Source organism: Choloepus didactylus, chromosome 1, assembly GCF_015220235.1.
Source record: "Choloepus didactylus isolate mChoDid1 chromosome 1, mChoDid1.pri, whole genome shotgun sequence".
NCBI classification, from domain to species: Eukaryota; Metazoa; Chordata; class Mammalia; order Pilosa; family Megalonychidae; genus Choloepus; species Choloepus didactylus.
This window is the reverse complement of record NC_051307.1, coordinates 50,727,237-50,751,865: the sequence shown is the minus strand read 5'-3', so window position 1 is coordinate 50,751,865 and position 24,629 is coordinate 50,727,237. Positions and strand designations below refer to the sequence as shown.

Below are 24,629 nucleotides of genomic sequence, written 5' to 3'. Positions count from 1 at the left end.
TGATCAGTTAATTGAAATCAAGAAAAAAATGACTGTCAAATAGATTCATCTTCTATGCACATAGCTATAATTTTCTTGAATATTTTTTGATTTTACATTTATAATGTTGTAAAATTTAAGCTTGTCTTAGTTTTTCCAGCTGTTCATTGTTGAGTGTGAATCAAGAGATGACAATATTTTACTTTCATACTTAGTTTTATGTGCTTCCCTCAATATAAAGTTAAACATTCATAGTTTCTTAAAAACAAGTAATATGCACCTCTCTTATTTCATGTTACTTTGCAGGTTTAATGAGTAGTTATCAAAAAAAGAAAAAAAAAATCTCACATACAAATTTGTAATTGTGTTAGCAGCAAAATGACACTTTCTGTTTTTCAATTCATTATAGTGTTATTTCTTTGAGGGATACTTCTTTTTTTCTCAAAGTTGTTCATTCCTCTCTAAAAAGCCTCCATTACTGAAAATTGTCAAATAAAGTTTCAGATTTCTCCCTTCCCCGCAACCTGTGACTATACCCCAGAACCAGGCTTCTCTCTGGGACATGGATTATGTTTGGGTAAGAAGGAAGACAGTTCAGGCTGATAAAGCAATACCCCTGGGAAAAGACTATTAACATGTATAAAGGGATTTCCCTGCAGTATAAATACCAGCATGCACTCTCCTGGTGATTCAGAACCCTCCTGATGTATATATGCAGGTAGTGGGAACTGAAACAGCCTTTTGAGGCGTAATATAATAAAACTCTAATTTAGGTAGCAGTGGTCCTCCTTATTTTCATACTGTCTTGTGGGAATGAGTTGCCAACCTTTTACTTCAGCTGATACCTTTATTCCTCTGAATTCTGACTCTTCTGCAACTCTGCCTCTGATAATGCATCACAGTGCTGCTGAGTGTCTACCAGTCTCCAACCATGCTACCAATGTGATGTCTACAGGTACTGACTCTAATAACAGTTTGCATATGGCTGGGCCTAAAGATTTCAGAAAGGCTGCTTTGAACCTTGTTATTTTAGAATTTCTTTGCTCCTTCTATTTTCCCTCTTGAATTTAATTAGTTTTAAATTAAATATTGAGGATATTAAATAAACCAAAATACCTAAGATTTTCAAGAAATATTAGGAAGTATAGTAACTTAAATGTTGTTTGTTTTATTATAAATTATTTTTAACCAGAATAACATTTTAAGGGAAATGTTTATGGATGATGAGAAAAACTAAAAAGTAGTCTAATCTAATTTTATGTTTAAAAAGTACTGCTTCCTGATCTTGAAGATTTATTTGATATTTAAATTCCAATTGCATCTGTTATCTAAAAACAGCAATAAATCTTATAGTAAACATAACTGAATAATGCCCAATAGGATCAATAATGGATTTCAAAGAATAAAATAATTACATAAGTTTAAATAAACTCATGTTTTTAGCATAATACAAAATTCATAAATGAAAACTAGAAACAATATAACCTTTAGAACCCATGAATGGAGTTAAATTTTCTCATGGGGTTGAGTTCCAAAGAGACTCCATATCTAACAAATTTTAATATTTGTCTGAATAACTTAGACAACTTTATATAACTTAATAAAATTTAGACCTGAGAATTCAAATATATTGTCTCAACACAATCAAACAAATGTGTCTTAAAGTAAAAAGTGTCTTAAAGTTGATTTGTAAATGGACAAAACCTTGAATTGACTAAATCTCTTCCATTGTAGCAAAGTATCATTCACTTTCCACTAATTTTAAATACAATCTATCTCACATTTAGAAATGAAATAAAATTGTATACATTTAGAAGTCAAGATTTGTTATATATTTATATTTTGATATAAAGGACTTAAGCTATATAATTAATTAGGCACTTTCCAAACGCATGTAAGCTTGGCATCAATCTTAAACTGAATTTTAAAGAATCTAGAGAATTGGTATCTGGACTTCAGTGAAATCACTAATGTATAAGATTTTGTGTTAATCTGCTAAATATACTCATAATTTAATTAAAAAGGTAATAATGGGAGTGTCCTCAAACATAATTTTTGGAAAGTAGTAAAGTATTTTTACCCAAAATATGTCCTATTAACAAATCTAAAACACATAGCCAGGACATAGCTAATACTATCTTTTAAGAAATGAGAGAACTGAAACAATATTTGTTAAAACTAACAACCAAAACTATTTTGGCAACAGAGAAACAAAATTTAGAACTGAGGTAATGATATAGCATGCTTACCTTCAAAATTATTTTTATTTATTTATAAGCAAATAAAAACATATTTGGTATATTGGCCTATCCTTTGTCCAACTTCCTAAAATCAGAGCAAAAAAGTTATTTAATCATTGAAAGTAAACAAAATCCATAACCAATAAAAATGAGCTAAATATGTTTTAAATGATAATAGAATTATTTTTATGATTTTTCCATAAAATTATAACTATGTACACCTAATTGTCTAAATAAGGAATTTAAAATATTGGTTATAATAGAAACGTGTATTAAATGTGCTTAATGCATATTTGTTTAATTTTGGAATGCATAGTAAGGGATTTTTATGTGTAATCATTATAATGCAAAATGACCAGTTCTTTCTACATGTCAGTTGTAAAATGAAAATTTATGCAGATATTTTGAAAAGACATTTTCCATATTTAGAGAAAATGTTTTACTTTCTCAAAAGATCTCATCTTTAATCATTAGACTATATCTAAATATTCTCAAAAGATCCTAATCCTATCATTTATAATGTCCTATATTTATTAAAAATTTATACTCATATTTATGAAATTCCACCATTATACTTAGGATGTGAAGAAAAAATGACACACAAAAGAAGACATAAGAGAACACTGACTGGTGTTTTTATATGTTAATAGTCCATGCTATTTGTCAACTTGGTGATTAGTTCAATACTAGTTAGATAAGAGTTTGCAATTCAAATTTACTTTCAAAATACATCTTGATTCAAAAGGTGTGTAACTGTTTATGAACGAAGTTATGTTTATACACTAGGTTCAGCCTTTATGGACATTAAGTCACTCTACAAGCAATGAACTTATTTTTTGACCAGTTCTTTCATTAGAAAGATTGAATTGATTGTGTGCATGCAGAAAACGTGCAATCTCAAGATCCATCATACATTGGAAACATGAATCCATCCTATATTGCCATGGGTTTTTCATAACACCAGGAATTTATTGAGTTTTTATGCTTGTAGCCAAGTGGAGATTAGTTGCTCTGCTATTTTGTCTTTGACAGAAATTTGATAGGAGAATCCGCAAAAGTAAAGACTGTTCAAGAGCTGATTTCTCGATTCATTCTACCAGAGAAAGACCGCTTGTAATGCTGTGTTACACAGGAATTTAAGAGATTATTCCTCTAGTTAGTTTGTCACAATGTCTTTATTGGATGGAACCTACAAGGATTCTGCAATTCTCAAGGAGCCAAGCTCTACCCTGGTCAGTCACCCCTTTATGGGGCACCTGTAGCACAGAGCACAATGATTATTAATGAAAGTTATAGTCCATTCTGATGATTTCTGATCTTATTACTTGACACAATCTTTGGCTCTAGCTTTAATCTGCTCTTTAGAGAACGCTCCTCCCCATGGGAAAAAAACACTGACATATAATTTTAAGATTAGCATAAGTGCATATTTTTGAAATGAAATGAATGTGTCTTGAATCCTCATACATTTTCTTACCAGTCCCACCTATTTTGTCTTTGATCCAAACTCCTAAATGTTTGCACACATATTTCTCGGTGACAACCTTGGGAAACACAGCGACGGGACTTCACTATTCTGTTCCTTCCTGTCATTATGGAAACCAGCCATCGACCTATGGCGTGATGGCAGGTAAGTAAAATTGTCTTTATGCATTAGGTTGAATTGGGGGACACTTAGATGGATTTCCTGGGCCTGTGAGAATTGTGACCAGAGTCTGTGTTGAAATTCTGATCTCTTAGCTTTGGAATTTGCTGGTAAAACCACCATTTGTTGAAGTGTTCCTGATCTGTGATGCCCTCAGAGACTATTCTTCCCCACTCTGAACCCTGTGTTTCTTAACTATTGTGTTTGCTTTGCATGATTTTTTATTCCAGTTCACTACTGTCAAACTGCTCTTTGTCACTCTTAATGAGGTTGGTGGGCTTGCCTCCAGTAATAATATAATATACTAGCCATTGACCACATGTAAGTATTTAAATGGAAATGGAAATTAACTAAAATTAGATAAAATGTAAAATTCAGTTCCTCAGTTGCTCTACCACATTTCAGGTGCCCAATAATGTTATATGGCTAGTGGCTATCATATTGAACAGCACTGATTTGTAGAACATCTCTATCATCAAAACATTTCTTTTGCACAGCTGGTCCATAAAGAGAGCATAAGACACGACTTAAGGGCTAGGAGTTATTTGCAGGGGCTTTAGCGATAGCTGTGTGAGGCTTTGGTGAACTTTTCTGTGTTGCTTCTGAATCTTGACTGAGATTTAAACAATTGGCTTTACATAGTTCTCTCTGCTGGAAAATTAAAACTTCTCTATTTTAAACATAACTACTTATTTACTGACACTTGTATGAAGGCATTAAGGGAAAAAGGAAAATCTGCCTACTGGAACAACTCGTCCCAAAGCCTGTGATGCTTAAATTCAGGGTATGGCCAAATAAATGATTTAATGACTTAATAAACTGCCCAGTTTTTTGTTTTTTTATTGTTTAAAAAATTCTTTGATCTTTTATATTTTTATTAAGTAGGGAGAGAACTATTCTGAGTGACAATAAACTCTCAAGACTGTCTGAGACTGTAAATATGAGAAGTGTGTGCATTTGTGTGTGCACATGTATGTGATATTGAGAGAGAGAGAGAAAAACTTTGTAACTTTGTATGAAAGAATCAAAAAGGGAAATCTTTTCTGACTTGTGTTGCACTATCGTCCAAAACAAACAACGAAAACATTGAAATTGACTTATGACTATAATTTTGGAATAAAATTGAACAATTTACTTCATCTATCTTTATTTTCTCAAAATTTCTCAGCTTAAGACTAAACAAAAAATTTTAAACTTTAAACTAAAATAACATTCCAGAAAAATATGGACATATCTTATACCCCATCAAGCATCATTCTAAATAAACCAGTATTTCCTACATTCATGTTCAAATAAAGACTGATGATCTTAATGATTACCTTTAAATCCTCATGTCTTTTTTTAAGAATTAAAAAAGAAGAAAGCCATATTTTTTTTCATTTTCCTTGAAAAGTGATAGTTCGTGATCCGTATACTTAGAAGTTATTCGGTATTCATGGTGAATGAGAACAACCCTTCTCGATGAAGTACTTTCATAATAAAATAGTAAATTGATGTGTATTTAGCCACTGGAGGTGCAGGTGTAATGCTTTCCATTGCCTCTACCTTTTGCTCATGTTGACAAGGCATACCAGCACATGGCCACGTACTGCACTCTCAGGGAGCAATGGCATGCTTGGTCACTCCCTGCCATTCCATGAATCCAAGTTTACTCTTACCCTGTACAGAGGCAGTTACTGCCAAACCATTTGAGTTATCATGAAAATTAAACCAGTCACAGACCAAGAGTCAATAATCTCTTGCCCATCTCAACCTAGAAATAAACAAATTAAGCTGCAAGGCAACAAGGGCATTGATTTGAGGTCTTAGAATTGCAATTCGGGGAGTAACCCAAATCACATCCCATCTTGGCATTCCAGGCAAGGGTTTTTAAAGGAAAAGTACATTAGACAAGTTGTTAGTGGTTGGTGGATATTTGAGGTACTCCAGTTGTCCTTCTTGTTAGATAGCTGAGTTCTTTATCTTGTGTCTTGTTTTATGGTGTATGGATGTCCTTGGGGTTTTCAGGAACTTCGTTGCTTGAGGCTTTGCATACTTCAGTAGTGTGTGATATCTGGCTGATATTAGCCTCCAGAATGACCTCCCAGATCTATTCAAAATCTCTTAGCTATAGTAACTCTATTTTGTTTTATTTCTTTTTTTTTTTTAATCATTTTATTGAGATATATTCACAAACCACGCAGTCATACAAAACAAATCGTACTTTCGATTGTTTACAGTACCATTACATAGTTGTACATTCATCACCTAAATCAATCCCTGACACCTTCATTAGCACACACACAAAAATAACAAGAATAATAATTAGAGTGAAAAAGAGCAATTGAAGTAAAAAAGAACACTGGGTACCTTTGTCTGTTTGTTTCCTTCCCCTATTTTTCTACTCATCCATCCATAAACTAGACAAAGTGGAGTGTGGTCCTTATGGCTTTCCCAATCCCATTATCACCCCTCATAAGCTACATTTTTATACATCTGTCTTCGAGATTCATGGGTTCTGGGTTGTAGTTTGATAGTTTCAGGTATCCACCACCAGCTACCCCAATTCTTTAGAACCTAAAAAGGGTTGTCTAAAGTATGCGTAAGAGTGTCCACCAGAGTGACCTCTCGGCTCCTTTTGGAATCTCTCTGCCACTGAAGCTTATTTCATTTCCTTTCACATCCCCCTTTTGGTCAAGAAGATGTTCTCCGTCCCACGATGCTGGGTCTACATTCCTCCCCGGGAGTCATATTCCACGTTGCCAGGGAGATTCACTCCCCTGGGTGTCTGATCCCATGTAGGGGGGAGGGCAGTGATTTCACCTTTCAAGTTGGCTTAGCCAGAGAGAGAGGGCGACATCTCAGCAACAAAGAGGCATTCAGGAGGAGACTCTTAGGCACAAATATAGGGAGGCCTAGCCTCTCCTTTGCAGCAACCGTCTTCCCAAGGGTAAAACTTATGGTAGAGGGCTCAACCCATCAAACCACCAGTCCCCTATGTCTGTGGTCATGTTAGCAACCATGGAGGTGGGGTAGGCGAATACCCCTGCATTCTCCACAGGCTCCTCAAGGGGGCACTGCATCATTTTTTTTCCTTGTTTTTCTTTCTTTTTTTTTTTTTTTTAACTTTCCCTTCTTTTTTAAATCAACTGTATGAAAAAAAAAGTTAAAAAGAAAACAAACATACAATAAAAGAACATTTCAAAGAGACCATAACAAGGGAGTAAGAAAAAGACAACTAACCTAAGATAACTGCTTAACTTCCAACATGTTCCTACTTTACCCCAAGAAAGTTACATAATATAGCAACCTTTCTGTGACCTTGTTCCTACTATATCCATCAGAAATTAACAGACCATAGTCATTTCTGGGCATCCCCAGAATGTTAAAAAGCTTATCTGTTCTTCTTGGATTATTGTTCCCCCTTCCTTAATTACTCTCTACTGCTAGTTCCCCTACATTCTACATTATAAACCATTTGTTTTACATTTTTGAAAGTTCACATTAGTGGTAGCATATAATATTTCTCTTTTTGTGCCTGGCTTATTTCACTCAGCATTATGTCTTCAAGGTTCATCCATGTTGTCATATGTTTCACGAGATCGTTCCTTCTTACTGACGCGTAGTATTCCATCGTGTGTATATACCACATTTTATTTATCCACTTATCTGTTGAAGGACATTTGGGTTGTTTCCATATCTTGGCAATTGTGAATAATGCTGCTATGAACATTGGCGTGCAGATATCTGTTCGTGTCACTGCTTTCTGATCTTCCGGGTATATACCGAGAAGTGCAATCGCCGGATCGAATGGTAGCTCTATATCTAGTTTTCTAAGGAACTGCCAGACTGACTTCCAGAGTGGCTGAACCATTATACAGTCCCACCAACAGTGAATAAGAGTTCCAATTTCTCCACATCCCCTCCAGCATTTGTAGTTTCCTGTTTGTTTAATGGCAGCCATTCTAACCGGTGTTAGATGGTATCTCATTGTGGTCTTAATTTGCATCTCTCTAATAGCTAGTGAAGCTGAACATTTTTTCATGTGTTTCTTGGCCATTTGTATTTCCTCTTCAGACAACTGTCTTTTCATATCTTTTGCCCATTTTATAATTGGGCTGTCTGTACTATTGTCATTGAGTTGTAGGATTTCTTTGTATATGCAAGATATCAGTCTTTTGTCAGATACATAGTTTCCAAAAATTTTTTCCCATTGAGTTGGCTGCCTCTTTACCTTTTTGAGAAATTCCTTTGAGGTGCAGAAACTTCTAAGCTTGAGGAGTTCCCATTTATCTATTTTCTCTTTTGTTGCTTGTACTTTTGGTGTAAAGTCTAGGAAGTGGCCGCCTAATACAAGGTCTTGAAGATGTTTTCCTACATTATCTTCTAGGAGTTTTATGGTACTTTCTTTTATATTGAGATCTTTGGTCCATTTTGAGTTAATTTTTGTGTAGGGGGTGAGGTAGGGGTCCTCTTTCATTCTTTTGGATATGGATATCCAACTCTCCCAGCCCCATTTGTTGAAAAGACCATTATGGCTCAGTTCAGTGACTTTGGGGGCCTTATCAAAGATCAGTTGGCCATAGATCAGAGGGTCTATCTCTGAATTCTCAATTCGATTCCATTGATCTATATGTCTATCTTTGTGCCAGTACCATGCTGTTTTGGCAACTGTGGCTTTATAATAAGCTTCAAAGTCAGGGAGTGTAAGTCCTCCCACTTCGTTTTTCTTTTTTAGAGTGTCTTTAGCAATTCGAGGCATCTTCCCTTTCCAAATAAATTTGATAACTAGCTTTTCCAAGTCTGCAAAGTAGGTTGTTGGAATTTTGATTGGGATTGCATTGAATCTGTAGATGAGTTTGGGTAGAATTGACATCTTAATGACATTTAGCCTTCCTATCCATGAACATGGAATATTTTTCCATCTTTTAAGTTCCCCTTCTGTTTCTTTTAGTAGAGTTATGTAGTTTTCTTTGTATAGGTCTTTTACATCTTTGGTTAAGTTTATTCCTAGGTACCTGATTTTTTTAGTTGCTATTGAAAATGGTATCTTTGTCTTGAGTGTCTCTTCAGTTTGTTCATTTCTAGCATATAGAAACATTACTGACTTATGTGCATTAATCTTGTATCCCGCTACTTTGCTAAATTTGTTTATTAGCTCTAGTAGCTGTATTGTCGATTTCTCAGAGTTTTCTAGATATAAGATCATATCATCTGCAAACAATGACAGTTTTACTTCTTCTTTTCCAATTTGGATGCCTTTTATTTCTTTGTCTTGCCGGATTGCCCTGGCTAGCACTTCCAGCACAATGTTGAATAACAGTGGTGACAGCGGGCATCCTTGTCTTGTTCCTGATCTTAGAGGGAAGGCTTTCAGTCTCTCACCATTGAGTACTATGCTGGCTGTGGGTTTTTCATATATGCTCTTTATCATGTTGAGGAAGTTTCCTTCAATTCCTACCTTTTGAAGTGTTTTTATCAAAAAGGGATGTTGGATTTTGTCAAATGCTTTTTCAGCATCTATTGAGATGATCAATTGATTTTTCCCTTTCGAGTTTTTAATGTGTTGTAATACATTGATTGTTTTTCTTATGTTGAACCATCCTTGCATGCCTAGAATGAACCCCACTTGGTCATGGTGTATGATTTTTTTAATGTGTCTTTGGATTCGAATTGCAAGTATTTTGTTGAGGATTTTTGCATCTATATTCATTAGGGAGATTGGCTGGTAGTTTTCCTTTTTTGTAGCATCTTTGCCTGGTTTTGGTATTAGATTGATGTTAGCTTCATAAAATGAGTTAGGTAGTGTTCCATTTTCTTCAATGTTTTGAAAGAGTTTGAGTAAGATTGGTGTCAGTTCTTTCTGGAAAGTTTGGTAGAATTCCCCTGTGAAGCCATCTGGCCCTGGGCATTTATTTGTGGGAAGATTTTTGATGACTGATTGGATCTCTTTGCTTGTGATGGGTTGGTTGAGGTCTTCTATTTCTTCTCTGGTCAGTCTAGGTTGTTCATATGTTTCCAGGAAATTGTCCATTTCTTCTACATTGTCCAGTTTATTGCCATACAGTTGTTCATAATATCCTCTTATAATCTTTTTAATTTCTTCAGGATCTGCAGTTATGTCACCTTTTTCATTCATTATTTTGTTTATATGGGTCTTCTCTCTTTTTGATTTTGTCAGTCTAGCTAGGGGCTTGTCAATCTTGTTGATCTTCTCAAAGAACCAACTTTTGATGATATTTATCTTCTCTATTGTTTTTTTGTTCTCTATGTCATTTATTTCTGCTTTAATCCTTGTTATTTCTTTTCTTGTGCTTGGTTTAGGATTGGTTTGCTGTTCATTTTCTAGCTTCTTCAGTTGATCCATTAGTTCTTTGATTTTGGCTCTTTCTTCCTTTTTAATATATGCGTTTAGTGCTATAAATTTCCCCCTTAGCACTGCTTTTGCTGCATCCCATAGGTTTTGGTATGTTGTGTTCTCATTTTCGTTCGTCTCTATATATTTAGCAATTTCTCTTGCTATTTCTTCTTTAACCCACTGATTGTTTAGGAGTGTGTTGTTTAACCTCCAGGTATTTGTGAATTTTCTAAGTCTCTGATGGTTATTGACTTCTAATTGTATTCCATTGTGGTCAGAGAATGTGCTTTGAATAATTTCAATCTTTTTAAATTTATTGAGGCTTGTTTTATGTCCCAGCATATGATCTATTCTGGAGAAAGTTCCGTGAGCACTAGAAAAGTATGTGTATCCTGGTGATTCGGGATGTAATGTCTTGTATATGTCTGTTAAATCTAATTCATTTATCAGATTGTTTAGGTTTTCAATTTCCTTATTGGTCTTCTGTCTGGTTGATCTATCTATAGGAGAGAGTGATGTGTTGAAGTCTCCCACAATTATTGTGGAAACATCAATTGCTTCCTTTAGTTTTGCCAGTGTTTCTCTCATGTATTTTGTGGCACCTTGATTGGGTGCATAGACATTTACGATTGTTATTTCTTCTTGCTGAATTGCCCCTTTTATTAGTATGTAGTGGCCTTCTTTGTCTCTCAAAACATCCCTGCATTTGAAGTCTATTTTATCTGAGATTAATATTGCTACACCTGCTTTCTTTTGGCTGTAGCTTGCATGAAATATTTTTTTCCATCCTTTCACTTTCAGTTTCTTTGTGTCCCTGTGTCTAAGATTAGTCTCTTGTATGCAACATATTGATGGTTCATTTTTTTTGATCCATTCTGCGAATCTATATCTTTTAATTCGGGAGTTTAATCCATTTACATTCAACGTTATAACCGTGAAGGCATTTCCTGAATCAGCCATCTTATCCTTTGGTTTATGTTTGCCATATTTTTCCCCTCTCTCTATTAATATCCTTTATTGTACCCATACCGAATCTGTTTAGTACTGAACCTTTCTCCAAGTCTCTCTGTCCTGTCTTTGTTTCTCTGTCTGTAGGGCTCCCTTTAGTATCTCCAGTAGGGCAGGTCTCTTGTTAGCAAATTCTCTCAGCATTTGTTTGTCTGTGAAAAATTTAAGCTCTCCCTCAAATTTGAAGGAGAGCTTTGCTGGATAAAGTATTCTTGGCTGGAAATTCCTCTCACTCAGAATTTTAAATATATCGTTCCACTGCCTTCTTGCCTCCATGGTGGCTGCTGAGTAGTCACTACTTAGTCTTATGCTGTTTCCTTTGTATGTGGTGAATTGCTTTTCTCTTGCTGCTTTCAGAACTTGCTCCTTCTCTTCTGTGTCTGACAGTGTGATCAGTATATGTCTTGGAGTGGGTTTATTTGGATTTATTCTATTTGGAGTTCGCTGAGCATTTATGATTTGTGTATTTATGTTGTTTAGAAGATTTGGGAAGTTTTCCCCAACAATTTCTTTGAATACTCTTCCTAGACCTTTACCCTTTTCTTCCCCTTCTGGGACACCAATGAGTCTTATATTTGGACGTTTCATATTATCTATCATATCCCTGAGGTACATTTCGATTTTTTCAATTTTTTTCCCCATTCTTTCTTTTATGCTTTCATTTTCCATTCTGTCATCTTCCAGGTCACTGATTCGTTGTTCAACTTCCTCTAGTCTTGTACTATGAGTGTCCAGAATCTTTTTAATTTGGTCAACAGTTTCTTTAATTTCCATAAGATCATCCATTTTTTTATTCAGTCTTGCAATGTCTTCTTTATGCTCTTCTAGAGTCTTCTTGATTTCCTTCATATCCCGTACTATGGTCTCATTGTTCATCTTTAGTTCTTTGAGTAGCTGCTCTAGGTGCTGTGTCTCTTCTGGTCTTTTGATTTGGGTGCTTGGGCTTGGGTTATCCATATCGTCTGGTTTTTTCATATGCTTTATAATTTTCTGTTGTTTTTGGCCTCGTGGCATTTGCTGAACTTGATAGGGTTCTTTTAGGGTTTGTAGACCTATTGAAGTCCTTATCTCTAATTTATCAGATCTACAGCTTCGTGGAGTAGACTTTCTCTAACTAACCAGCAGGTGGCGTCCACGAGCCACCTGTTCTCCACAAGCCAGTTCTCCCCTGCTTAGCCTTTTTGGTGAGTGGGGGAGTGAGTCTTGTGGGGCCCAATTGGTGTACCAAGCTTGCGTGTGTAGTTGGTGTTGCCTGCCCTGTATGTGGGGAATGTTTCTGGGCAGTCGGGGAGGGGGGGTGGCCCTAACAATCAAATCTCCCTGGTGATCCTAGAGTTTTAAAGCTGGTGCAATAGTCTAATCCTTCAGTTCAGTCCTGCCACAGTTTGTCTCTGCCACTGACCCACAAGTCCTTGGTATTGGCGTATGGCTCCTGAGACTTGCAAGTGGGCCCCTCTTCCAGGCTGTGCACCCCGGGTCCTCTGTTGAGGGGTGACTGTGCTATGTCACAGGTGAGTGCCGTCCCCTCAGGGCAGTTCTGGGCTTCTGGGCTGTGTAGGGAGGCTCCCAGTCTGCTCAAATGATTGCTGAATGGGGCTTTGTTAATTCACACTGCTCCACCTTCCCAACTCTGGGACAATCAGCTGAGGTTTCAGGGAAGGCTAATGTCCACGCCCCGTTTTGTGGTGTGTGCCTGTTATTTGAAGCCCTTCCGTCACACTGGGTTGTCTGGGGCAGCTCTGGGCTATGGGGCTGGCGATGGGCAGGAGTGTTTCCTGTCCACCAGGATGGTGGCTGTGAGCGGACACCCCCGTTTTCTTGGGAAGTTGTGGTGTTTAGTGAATTTTCTCAGCCACTGAATTATTTCCTTTTGTCTCAGAGCTCTCTTAGTTCTGCTCTTGACTTGACATGCCCAAATTGAAAGTCTTTGAAGCTTTCTGTATTGGGCTTCTTAGATTAATTGTTTTAGAAAAAGAAAAAAGGATTAAAAAAAAAAAAAAAAAAAACGGGCCCTCCTCAGAGATCTAATGGGTTATTGAAATGCTAAGAGACAAAGCAACCAGAGCCATTAAGGAAAGGTCCACAGGGCAGAGAGATCGGCTTTTCTTCGGGATTTGCATATGCGCCTTAGGGTCTGAGCTCCGCCCTTCCCCTTTCTGTGTTCACCAGAACTCTAAAACTCCTCTGCTTTTATTTTGGAGTTTTTCGTGTTGTTTTTTTTTTTTCTATGCCTGTCTCCTCTCTGCTGGGCTGGCTGCTCACAGATTCTCTGGTGTCTGGTCTCTGTCTATCTATGGTTGGAGTCTGTATCAGTAGAATGAGTTTCCGATAAGAGCAGCCACTGCAGTTCTCCCTTCTCCTTCCCGGAGCTGACAGCCCCTCCTCCCACGGGACTGAGCCTGGCAGGGAGGGGCTTGGGTCCCCTGGCCGCAAAAACTTACAGATTTCGCTGATCTCAGCAGTTCGACATTTTCATGAGTGTTGTATGAAGTATGTCCAAAGACAGATTGCTCTGTGGTGTCCAGTCCATGCAGTTCCTGGTTTTCTACCTACTTTCCTGGAGGAGTAACTAAAACATACAGCTCACCAGTCTTCCATCTTGCCCCGCCTCTGTTTTATTTCTTTTTTACAGTAAAATACTTTAAGATTGTTTTAGCTACCACCACCCTCACAACAATTCAAGATAAGCTGAGGCAGACCTTGTTGAGTTGCAAGGCAACAAGGGCATTGATTTGAGGTCTTACAATTGCAATTCGGGGAGTAACCCAAATCACATTTCATCTTGGCATTCCAGGCAAGGGTTTTTAAAGGAAAAGTACGTTAGACAAGTTGTTAGTGGTTGGTGGATATTTGAGGTACTCCAGTTGTCCTTCTTGTTAGAAGCCTGAGAATTATTAATATCTTTTCCTGACGTTCACCCTGAGAATCATCAGGCACCTCACGTTTTACTGGCACAAGGTCCCTCAAACAGGCACTCAGCAAACACTATTCAATTAACTTTGACCTCAAGACAGTTAAAAAGGAAAGGCCCTTGGAAGAGCCCTTTAAATGATTTATAGCCTGGCTTAGTGACCATCAAAGACAAAATGGTTAATACTAAGATTTGAAGGTATCTCTTGTAGTCTTAAAATGAACTTTGATATATTTTTGTAGCCTAAAGAAAAAGCCACCAGGGCAAACATAATTAGATATTCTATACAAATATTTTTGAAAGAGATACCATTAAAATGTGCTATGCTTTATAATTTGTCAGAATGTCTATCTTTTGAAATATATTCAATATTAGCATTTGCTTCCTGGCAAATTAACTCTCATAGAATCTGAACCTTCCTGCCTTCATCCCAGAGAAGCTGTATAAATTGAGTTATAAAGATAAAGGACTTAAGAAATAACAGAGACTAGGCGTTAAATACAAAATAGAAACATGGTTATGTCATTTGAGAAATCTCAAGGTGTTCATCAAATCAGCTACTTCCACACAACCCACAGTAGTGCCTTACCATCAACAAAGACAGGTTTGGTGTTATATAATCTATATGAAAGTAAGACTACAAAAAGGACTATATTTCAAAGGATGTGAAATTACTTGATTTAATATGGTTATCTTGTTACCCACACTCTGACGCTTATATTTGGTTTGAGCGTTTCATTAAATTAACTTCCACTGGAAGAGAAGGGCTGTATACCTAATTTTTGTCAAGGTTGGCATGGAGGATTTTAATCATCAGAGACTCCAGTATCCTTCATGGCCCAGGTGTGGGCACACCAAAGAGAATAACTAATTGTGAGCAATGAATCAGACACACCATTAATTAATTTTGGAACTTGCGCAAGTCACTTAATACTTCTGAGTTTCAGTCTCTTCACGTCTAAGTTGAGGTGGGTACTACAACTCTATGATAGGCAGTTGTGGCAAATTTATTCTGACTCAACCTGGCACTCTCCTTTGATCTTCTTTTCAGAGACACTTGCAACCAAATTCTTCCTTCTGTCCCTTCACTCATTAGAATTTAGATAAATTGAGTCCACAGTATAGGTAACAGAAAATATAAGCAATTATGGATGTTATTCAAAGTCTTTTCTACATAAACATAAAACTAACAAAACTCTGATTCTTGGACAATTGACTTGATTCTATTCTCCAGTTTCTAAAGTGGGATGAAATTAGGAAATAAGTTCAATAGGTTGTGCACCCTGTCTACTGTTCTGTGGAAACTGAGTAAATCAACTTCAAGGTAATACATGTTAAAACCAACATAGTTATGACACAAGAACAAGCCAGTTGTTGTCAAAGTATATGTTTTAAAAAATCAATTTTAAGAGAAAGGCAAAACAAACAAACAAACAAACAACCTTGTTGTTTGGGAATTAACCATGAAGGTGAGCGTTCATTCTTTTTTGATGAGAAGTGATTAATAAGGGAGAGGTTTTTATGGTTGAAACTGCCCTCCCCACCTAAGCTAATGCAAAAGGTAACAGAAATCAGTTTGACATTGATGTGGAGAAATGCAGTACTTTGCAGCAATGATTCTCAAGGTGTTGTCCTCCTCCTCCTCCTCTTCCTCGTCCTCCTTCTCCTTCCTCTTCCTCTTCTCTTCCTCCTCCTTCTTCTCCTCCTTTTCGTTCTTCTGGCCTTGCTTGGTTTTATTTTGCACTAACTTATTCATGGTTGTGTCAACTCTAAAGGAAGGAGTAATTCTGAATATCTTTTGCCTCTGAATCATGAAAAGTCTTCCAGTAGCAGTAACATGATAGATTTTCCCTTGTAGACTAGGGTTTGGCAAACTTTTTCTGTAAAGGGCCAGATAGCAAATATTTTATATTTTAGTGTCTCTGTCACTATCAGTTAACTCTGCCATTGTAGCAGGAAAGCACCATAGACATTATATCAAAGAATGAGTGTGGCTGTATTCCCATAATCTTAATTATAAAAACAGGCAGCAGTATACCCCAGTTTTATTTACATGGATAGGATTTGCCAATGCATGAAGGTTAAAAAATCACAATTCAGATTTACCTTGTAAACCATGGTGCTTGGGAAAAAGAGTAAAATAAATGGAGACATTAAAATGCATGTCCCCGATCATGTCTACAGCTAAATGGTATATTTTAATGTGTCCCTCTGCTCCCACTCTTTGTCCTCTTAAGGCATCAAACCCACAACCTCAGAGAGTTGGCAGCTAGCATCTCACAGAGTTCATGCTGCAGAATAGGAGTTTCCCGCATGCCATGGTGGAAGTCTAGCAAGGCAAGACTCAAAATTGCATCTCCATTGCCTGCTTTAAAAGATTTACCTCTCTTCCTCTCGCACCTCTGCCACACAGAATTACATACAGAACAATACAGAAAGGATGTGGGTTATGAATCTGCTATGCTGAAGATATACTTAGTACTATGCAGAATGTGCAAACACTTCCAAACATAGTTAGTGTGCACTTGTCAACAACCTACAGGTTTTTGTTTTATCAATGTTTGGAAATGATTATGAGACCTTTTCTGCACATAACTTGTCAAATCTTTTGTCTTCTTCCTTTTGTTTTCTTTTTAACTAGCCCAGACTTAAAAAAAAAAGAAATCATATAACACAAAAAGCAGTTTGTTTGTCTATGCTTGTAACTACTGTGACGAATTTCTGTTTAAGGCTAATTCCAGGAAAACAGTGCCCTTGCAGATAATTGGGCATACTTTCACTTAATGGAAAATAAAACTAACATCACACATCATGTTTTTCTCTTTGGTTCAGATGCTAAACTTTTGAGCACAGTATTTCCTGGGTACTTTTAGGGAACTTTGTTCAAAACATTCTAAACATCGAATTTTCCAGTGTATTAATAATGTGTAAACTAAGTTTAAATTTTTCTGGAATTATGGGTGGCACACACTTAATATCTTGATAAATTATCATAATACTCTTGCCTGAAAATATTTTTTAATGTAGTCAAATGTATTTAAACTGCAGGAAAAACCTAAAAAGGAAAATGACTTAATTTATAGGAGTTCAGACTGACTGAAAAATGATCTAGTAATTATTCTGATGTGGCTTAATGCGAAGCTTACTGATGTCAGTTCTAGTTTAAGTTGCATGGTTAATTCATGGGGCACTCGGAGAGTTTTTAAATTCTTTCTACTTAAATCTCCTAACTTGTAAATGGAGAAATATACATACTTTTCCTAACTTATTTGTTTATGTAAGAATAACAGATAACAACTGTGAAATGAACACAGCACAAAGTGTCACATAGAAGATTTGTAGTAGTAGTAGTATATGATTATTATCAGCAAGAAAATCAAAAATAACTATCAAGATTGCTAACAAATTCCAACCTTATGGTATGTCTATGTAAAAGATATGCAAAAAATTACTTACATAAAGCAAAATGATTTGACACAAATTAAATGAGTTATCTGAATTGTCTTAAATATATTAACTTAGCAAAATCAATCAGCAACCTGATTTTTTTCTCTTTGCTTTTTCTGTTACTCAAGGTATTTCATCACTAAGCATATTAAATGAAGCCTGATATTTCTGAATGATGAAAGGAATGAAGTTTTTTTCATATATATAAGATACTATTCTGAAAGTACAAGCAAAAGAAGAGTTGAGATAAATACTAAGTAAATGCTAAAATAAACTTGATCAGTTTTCTTTGTATACATAATGGTCTTCTGTTTCAACTAACAAAAATCTAAAATAGAAAGCCAAAAATGAGCCCTAAAAACAAGAAACATTTTCAGAAATGAACATTTAGTAAATTAAAAACTGATACAATTGCTCTTTTTATTTCTCTCTGGTCAGGTCAATATAAAACTAAAATGTGAACTGAATTGTTAACTAATATTTTTAAAAGTAACATTGGTTATTCTTTGCTTATTTTATCCTATTTTGTTTTCTCTCTCACTTGTATGTCTCCTTTGCTTCAGAAAAATAATACAGTCTATTGGGTAGGGGTGCACTTTGTAATTACATATTCTCATATGAATAATATAGGTGGACAATTTGCTGACATATGCTATTCTTTACATATTTGCATATTAATGTAAGAGTAATACATTCAGGCAAAATACATTATTACATACATATTTAATTTATGAAAACATTTATGGAGAAATTATAGGCAATACAGAATCTTGATATATTTTTAAATAAGTTGCTAATAATTATTATGTATATTCTATAGTAATTTATTTTTAGTTTATTTATACTTAGCAAAATGATTAATTACTTAATATATTGTTTATATCAAAATGTCTTGGTTATACAATGTGTCATTAAATATAAATTGAAGTGAAATATTTACCAATAAAAACAAAAATATATTGATGAAGAAAAGATAAACTAAATGGGTTGGAATTTGGCTTTTATACCACCCTCTCACCCATCTTTCCCAACTGAGATAAACTCTCCTTTCCTAGTGAAGAAAGAAATCTGGAAGCATTTTTTTTGCTGTATTTTAGAATCTTTTACATCCTTTGTGATTTATTAACTCACTTAATAGAGTTAATGCTTCATTTTTTATGGGTTAGTTACATATAATATTTAAAATTGCACCGTTCCTTGAGCACCCCACTCCTTTTTTGCTTCTCCTTAAATTATAATAAAGAAGTGATTCCATTGTATTTTATACTCTTCAAGAAATCTTGCTGCTGACTTTTTAATAGAACTTTTTAAAGTTACCTTGTGGTAATACCTATTAATTCTCAACTCCATTTAGCCAGATTAATTTATTTTATGTTCTCATAATCTCTTTTACCTGCTTTTGTTAAAGATTTTTTAAAATCATGATTATGTCCCCTTGAAATTAGGCACTTACTGATAAAACAGTGGGGCTTTTGAATATTGTAAAATCAAGGTCAGGAGCATAATACAACTTCCTGGCACAGTCCTTAACCCAGTTGTTTGATTAGAATAGACATCACAGATTATTTGTTCAATGATTTAAGGAAACAGAGATAAACGCGTACATTCTGGTTAGGGTTGAACCTCAGATTCCCACGAATAGGTGTATTTTAAGAGAGAAAAAAATGATGGAAAATTGACACTTCTGAGAGGATTTGCTTACTTCTCTTTCAATTTTTTCCAATGTTCTGCTTCTTTCCTTTGCCATTTTATTTGTTTTTCTTTCTCCGGAGAAGGTGGAAAAGAAATAATAGCTGCTCCCGCTCCTGAATCGGAGGAGCCTTTAAGAACTGAGACTGGCTGTAGCAGAATAATGGACTCGACCGGCAAAACCTTTGTTTGTAGTATAGAAATGAGGTTAATTACATATGCCTCTTTCCTTTTCTCTCTTTGTTTACAGGTAGCTTAACCCCTTGCCTCTATAAGTTTCCTGACCACACCTTGAGTCATGGATTTCCTCCCATGCACCAGCCCCTCCTGGCAGAGGACCCCACCGCCGCTGACTTCAAGCAGGAACTCAGAAGAAAAAGTAAATTGGTTGAAGAGCCAATAGACATGGATTCTCCGGAAATCCGAGAACTGGAAAAATTTGCCAATGAATTTAAAGTGAGAAGAATTAAGTTAGGTATGCACTTGTTATGAGCAATGGGGCAAATAACTTGGTCTGTGAAACCTTACTTTATTACTTTTATACTGTGATATCCAAGCAGTTTTCATTGTATATGTCTATTGTGGACTTAAGCTAGTCGAATTATGAAACTCCAACAAAAATCGTTATTTCTCTATAAATTCTTAATAGCTTAAACACATCGAATTTTAAACTATTGGCAACCTTTTCCAATTTTCCCAACTCAAAATAAGTTTTGAAGGGCAGATTTTAAATCTCTATTTTGTTTGAACTTTTAAATAGATACTATATCCATAATCAAACATATAAAAGTGTGTACAGTGGAATGTCTCACTTTTGCTTGTCTTTCCTCTTTATCAACGTTAGTTTCTTTTGTATCCTTCCAGAGATATCTTATACACATGCAAGCATACATATAACTATGTATCTTGGAGAGCTTCCAGCATTAGTATGTATACGGAACACACTTTTTTATTTTGTTTTTATTTTTGTTTTTATGGATCTGTCGCATTCTGTTTTATGCATATACCACAATTTACATAACCATTTCCCTACTAATGGAATTTGGTTGTTTACAACCTTATGCTATTACAATGCTACAGTAATTAACCTTATAAATGTCATTTTGCACCTATATGTATATATTCATAGGAAAAGAGTTAGAAGAATTGCTTGCTCGGAATATGTGAATTCGTAATTTTAATGGACATTAAATCAGTCTTTATAGAGTTGTACCACATTTTACTACCATAAGCAGTTCATGAGAGTGTCTCACTACCCTCAGACTGTTAAGTCCCACCAAGGTAGGAGGTTTTTAGTTTGTTCGCTTTTTAAATTTCTCTACTTAATGTTGTATCCCCTGCACCTAGAACAGTGACTGGCACATAGAATAAATAAATAGTTGTTATAGAAGCAAAATATGCTGTTAATCCTTGGATCTTTGCAAACCGGGTAGGTTAAAACAAAACCTTACTGTAATTTCGTTTTAAATTTCTGTAATGAGTGAAGAGTAAGAGCCTTTTTTCATGAGCTTGACAGTCATTTGCGTTTCCTTTTCTGTGAATTATTCTTAGCCTTTGCTCACTTTCTATTGAAAACTTTTTGATATAAAATAACTGTAACAGTTAACTTTGGTTAAAATTTCTGTAGTAGTATGTATTGTTTTAAATAGATTGAAGATGATAGTTCAATCCTCTCACTTACAGAATGGACCATAGTAAATTCATAATGATATTCACTGATGGGCATCATATGTAATCATTTTATATATACATGTCTCTTGCCTTAGGTGCTGAAATAGTATGTAGTTTACCACATATAATAAACAAAGCAGCCCGCAAATTTTTATAGCATTCATTTTCTGTTTTTTATATTGCTGTGAATGTTTCAAATTAGGTATTGATGGTTTATATCAACTTGTACTCAAAATATTTGGGACAATCAGTGAAGCTCTTTTGCCTAAAGATAGAAGCATTATCAACTGACAGAATAAATGTTCTTGGAGCTATACATAAAATGTTGTGTGATCATAACCCCATAATAAACATGTTTTTTAGGAAAACTTAGCATGATTCTTAGTTTTATTTGATATTCTTCAACAATATAATTGAATTTTTCACTCCTGTAGTTGAGATAAAATATTTTATGATAAATAACCATAAATTTAATGCATTATATCAAATATGCTAAAGATTCCTCAACATATATCATGAAGTATTTAATGATAATGATGAAGCAAGCAATTATTTTTAAGTGCTTTGGAAAGTGGTTATTACACATGTATCCAGTTTTGCTAAATATTATGAATGATAGATGCTCCTATCTGAAATCTTTTGACTTCTAGGATAAAGTCATGTATCAGCTAGACGTAATCTTGTTTAAAGTCCTGGATAATCCTCCATTGGACCTTATTAAACAATTCTAAATTACCAACAAAGATATGCTTAAAAAAAAAATAGTTAATAACTGGCAGACAAAAATATACAAATTTGTGTGATAATGGGCCCAAATTAATGTTTTAGAAATTGGGGGTAAAGGTCTTTATTGTCCTTTCACAGGATACACCCAAACAAATGTCGGGGAGGCTCTGGCAGCTGTGCATGGCTCTGAATTCAGTCAAACAACTATCTGCCGATTTGAAAACCTGCAGCTCAGCTTTAAAAATGCATGCAAGCTAAAAGCAATATTATCTAAGTGGCTGGAAGAAGCAGAGCAAGTAGGAGGTACTAAAGTTATGTATCAGAAGGGTCTGCTATTTTTTAACCTATAGATAATGGCTTCAATTGGTAGGATAAATGCTAAATCAAGGGATTTGATGGTGTTTTGCTTTTTGATTTTTCTTTTTTTTGTTAGATGAAAAAAATATATCTTGTTATATAACATTTAAAAAATGATAGCCACCAAAAATGTAGAAATAAGTTTACTGGAAGGTAAATAATGAGAAAATAAACTGTATCAAGAAAGCTTTCTAGATTTGTGGCATAGGCATGAGATGGTGAAAACATTTTTTTCCATGACATATCCAAATTTTTGGCCTCTACGCTATACTGTAGTAAGTAACTGCACATGGATTACGCTAAAAAACTTAGTATTCATGTAGAGCATCTGCATACATCACCGTACACATCTATTAAGTGAATAACATGAGCAATTGCTAGATGATCAATTTAATGTGATAAAATTCTCTAATCACACTAAATAAGCAACAAAGATGGATAAAGAACAAGGTTTGAGAGCATTTAGAGGAAACACTCCAACAAAGTAATGTAGGGGTATTATTTACAGACAATTGTCTTTAAAAAGTTAAAATTTTGCATTAAAATTGTTCTTTAGGGCTTCTAATATAAAATGACCTAGACTGCAAAAAACTTTAACTAAAAATTGTGGTGATTTTATTTTTATTGTTTTATAGAGAAAATTTGAAACCCAAATCTAATAGTTTTTTTTTTTTTAAATACTTAATTAGAAAAAGTAGTTACTGCTCTTTTCCCTGTTACAGCTCTATACAATGAAAAAGTGGGAGCAAATGAAAGGAAAAGAAAACGGAGAACAACTATAAGGTATCCTTTTGAAGTATTAAAGGTTATTAAAGGAAGAAAAAGACATTTTACAAGTGGATGCATATTTGAATATAATATAGATGCAGCCTAATACACATATGAAGAAACTTAGCAGTAAAAAAAAAGCATGATTTAATAACTCAGAGAGCTAGTAATTTTTAACATTTGGTGGAAAAGTATGTGTTGTTTGATATAAGAATATTTTTGCTCTACAATTTTGGGTAAAGACAGAAACTCAACAATTACTTCTAAGAGAGTGATCGAGTATGTTGCCCTTGCTCTGGATATATGGTATCTGTGTATTAATAAAAATAAAACTAGTACTAAACATTTCCGTCTAATTATAAAATCCAACGACTCACCCTTTACCTTTCAACCCAGGAAGAGTGTTAGTTGATCTTTTTGAAGTTTCTGTGAGGCATTCGTAGTAAATGCTAAAAGATGTGTTTTGTTTTAGTTGATTAGTGGTCCACGGAACATTTTATCTATAGTCAATAACCTAGATGGTTTTTCTTTTAAACATTTTTTGAAATGCCTACAGAAGCATTCCTTTCCTTTCCAAGAACTTGGTGCCCTCTTGTGGCAAATAGTGGAATAAACAAAGAAAGCCTGGTCTACTTAGCTCTTCCTTGGGACTCTTAGCACTACTCCACTGAAGGCAAGCATCTAAATGTTTGACAAAATTATTCATTTTTCTTTGTTGATAAGCTTTGCAAGTGTTTCCAGAGTCTTTAAGCTTCCTTTTATATTTATGTTTAGGAAATTCAACCTAATTTAATTTTGATCTGCAAAAAAAGTCACTAAAGACAGAATTTCATTCCCATCTCGCCCTCTAGTATTGCTGCTAAGGATGCTCTGGAGAGACACTTTGGAGAACAGAATAAACCGTCCTCTCAGGAGATCATGCGGATGGCTGAAGAACTGAATCTTGAGAAAGAAGTAGTAAGGGTTTGGTTTTGCAACCGAAGGCAGAGAGAAAAACGGGTGAAAACAAGTCTGAATCAGAGTTTATTTACTATTTCTAAGGAGCATCTTGAGTGCAGATAAGATGTCCTACTGTATAGTAGGCAATTTTTTCTATATTTCATTCCCTTCTCTTTCCCAACAAAAATGGGAATTAGTTGTTTGGTTGGTTTCAAAGATCATTTTATACCAATAACTTTTTCAGAAGTTTTTCCTTTCTACTTTTTAAAAAGAAGCCGAAAATTTAAATTATATGGATGAATTACTTTCTTTAAAATAATAGTGTTTGGAAACCACATTATACATTTAAAGCCAAATGTGCTAATAAGAATAAACCATTCTCCCCCACACCTCTCCCCTCATATACACACCCACATGAGCCCGCACATGCGTCTTTAGTTATAAAGGGTCCTTTGCAAGACTGTTCATTAGTTCATTAATATCTTGGTAATGTCCCATTGTTAAGGAATATCACCAGGGAAGGTCCAGTTAGAAATTTTATTAACCAATGTCCTGCTTACCATTAGTTCTAGTAGTTTGTTTCAACTGAAAGATTTGAATTTAAGAGCCAGAGATGCCTTAGAATTTTATTATTGCATTTAAGAATAAATCCCAATCAGAACTGACAACTTTGACGCCAATATTTAAAGCACAGAGCCCAAAGAAGTGTTTTTTTAAGAGATTTGTGGAAACAGTAATTTTTTGTTTGTTTGCTTTGTTCTTTCCAGACATTTGCTTTTTGTGATGTGTAGTTATAGAAAATTGCTGTGTGAAAACTTGAGTCATAAACCACTAGTATGTAAGCTTCAGTAGGACAGGAAATATGTCAGGCTTGTTTGCTATCATTTCTGCTGTGCCTGAGAAAGTGTTTGT

The 24,629-nt window shown here is 35.1% G+C and overlaps 1 protein-coding gene across 2 annotated transcripts; it reads left to right on the top strand.

Moving 5' to 3' along the window:
- The first annotated feature begins 792 nt into the window (after window positions 1-792).
- On the top strand, window positions 793-23,840 carry POU1F1 (POU class 1 homeobox 1). Of its 2 annotated transcripts, none has more exons than XM_037830380.1 (6): window positions 793-934; window positions 3,778-3,849; window positions 19,507-19,731; window positions 21,792-21,956; window positions 22,733-22,793; window positions 23,630-23,840. In XM_037830380.1, exons 1-6 carry the CDS (start codon window positions 793-795, stop codon window positions 23,838-23,840), a joined length of 876 nt encoding a protein of 291 aa, XP_037686308.1. The 2 variants fall into 2 exon arrangements, with proteins under 2 accessions (XP_037686308.1, XP_037686239.1); XM_037830311.1 differs by having other exon boundaries at window positions 3,700-3,849.
- Window positions 23,841-24,629: the final 789 nt, after the last annotated feature.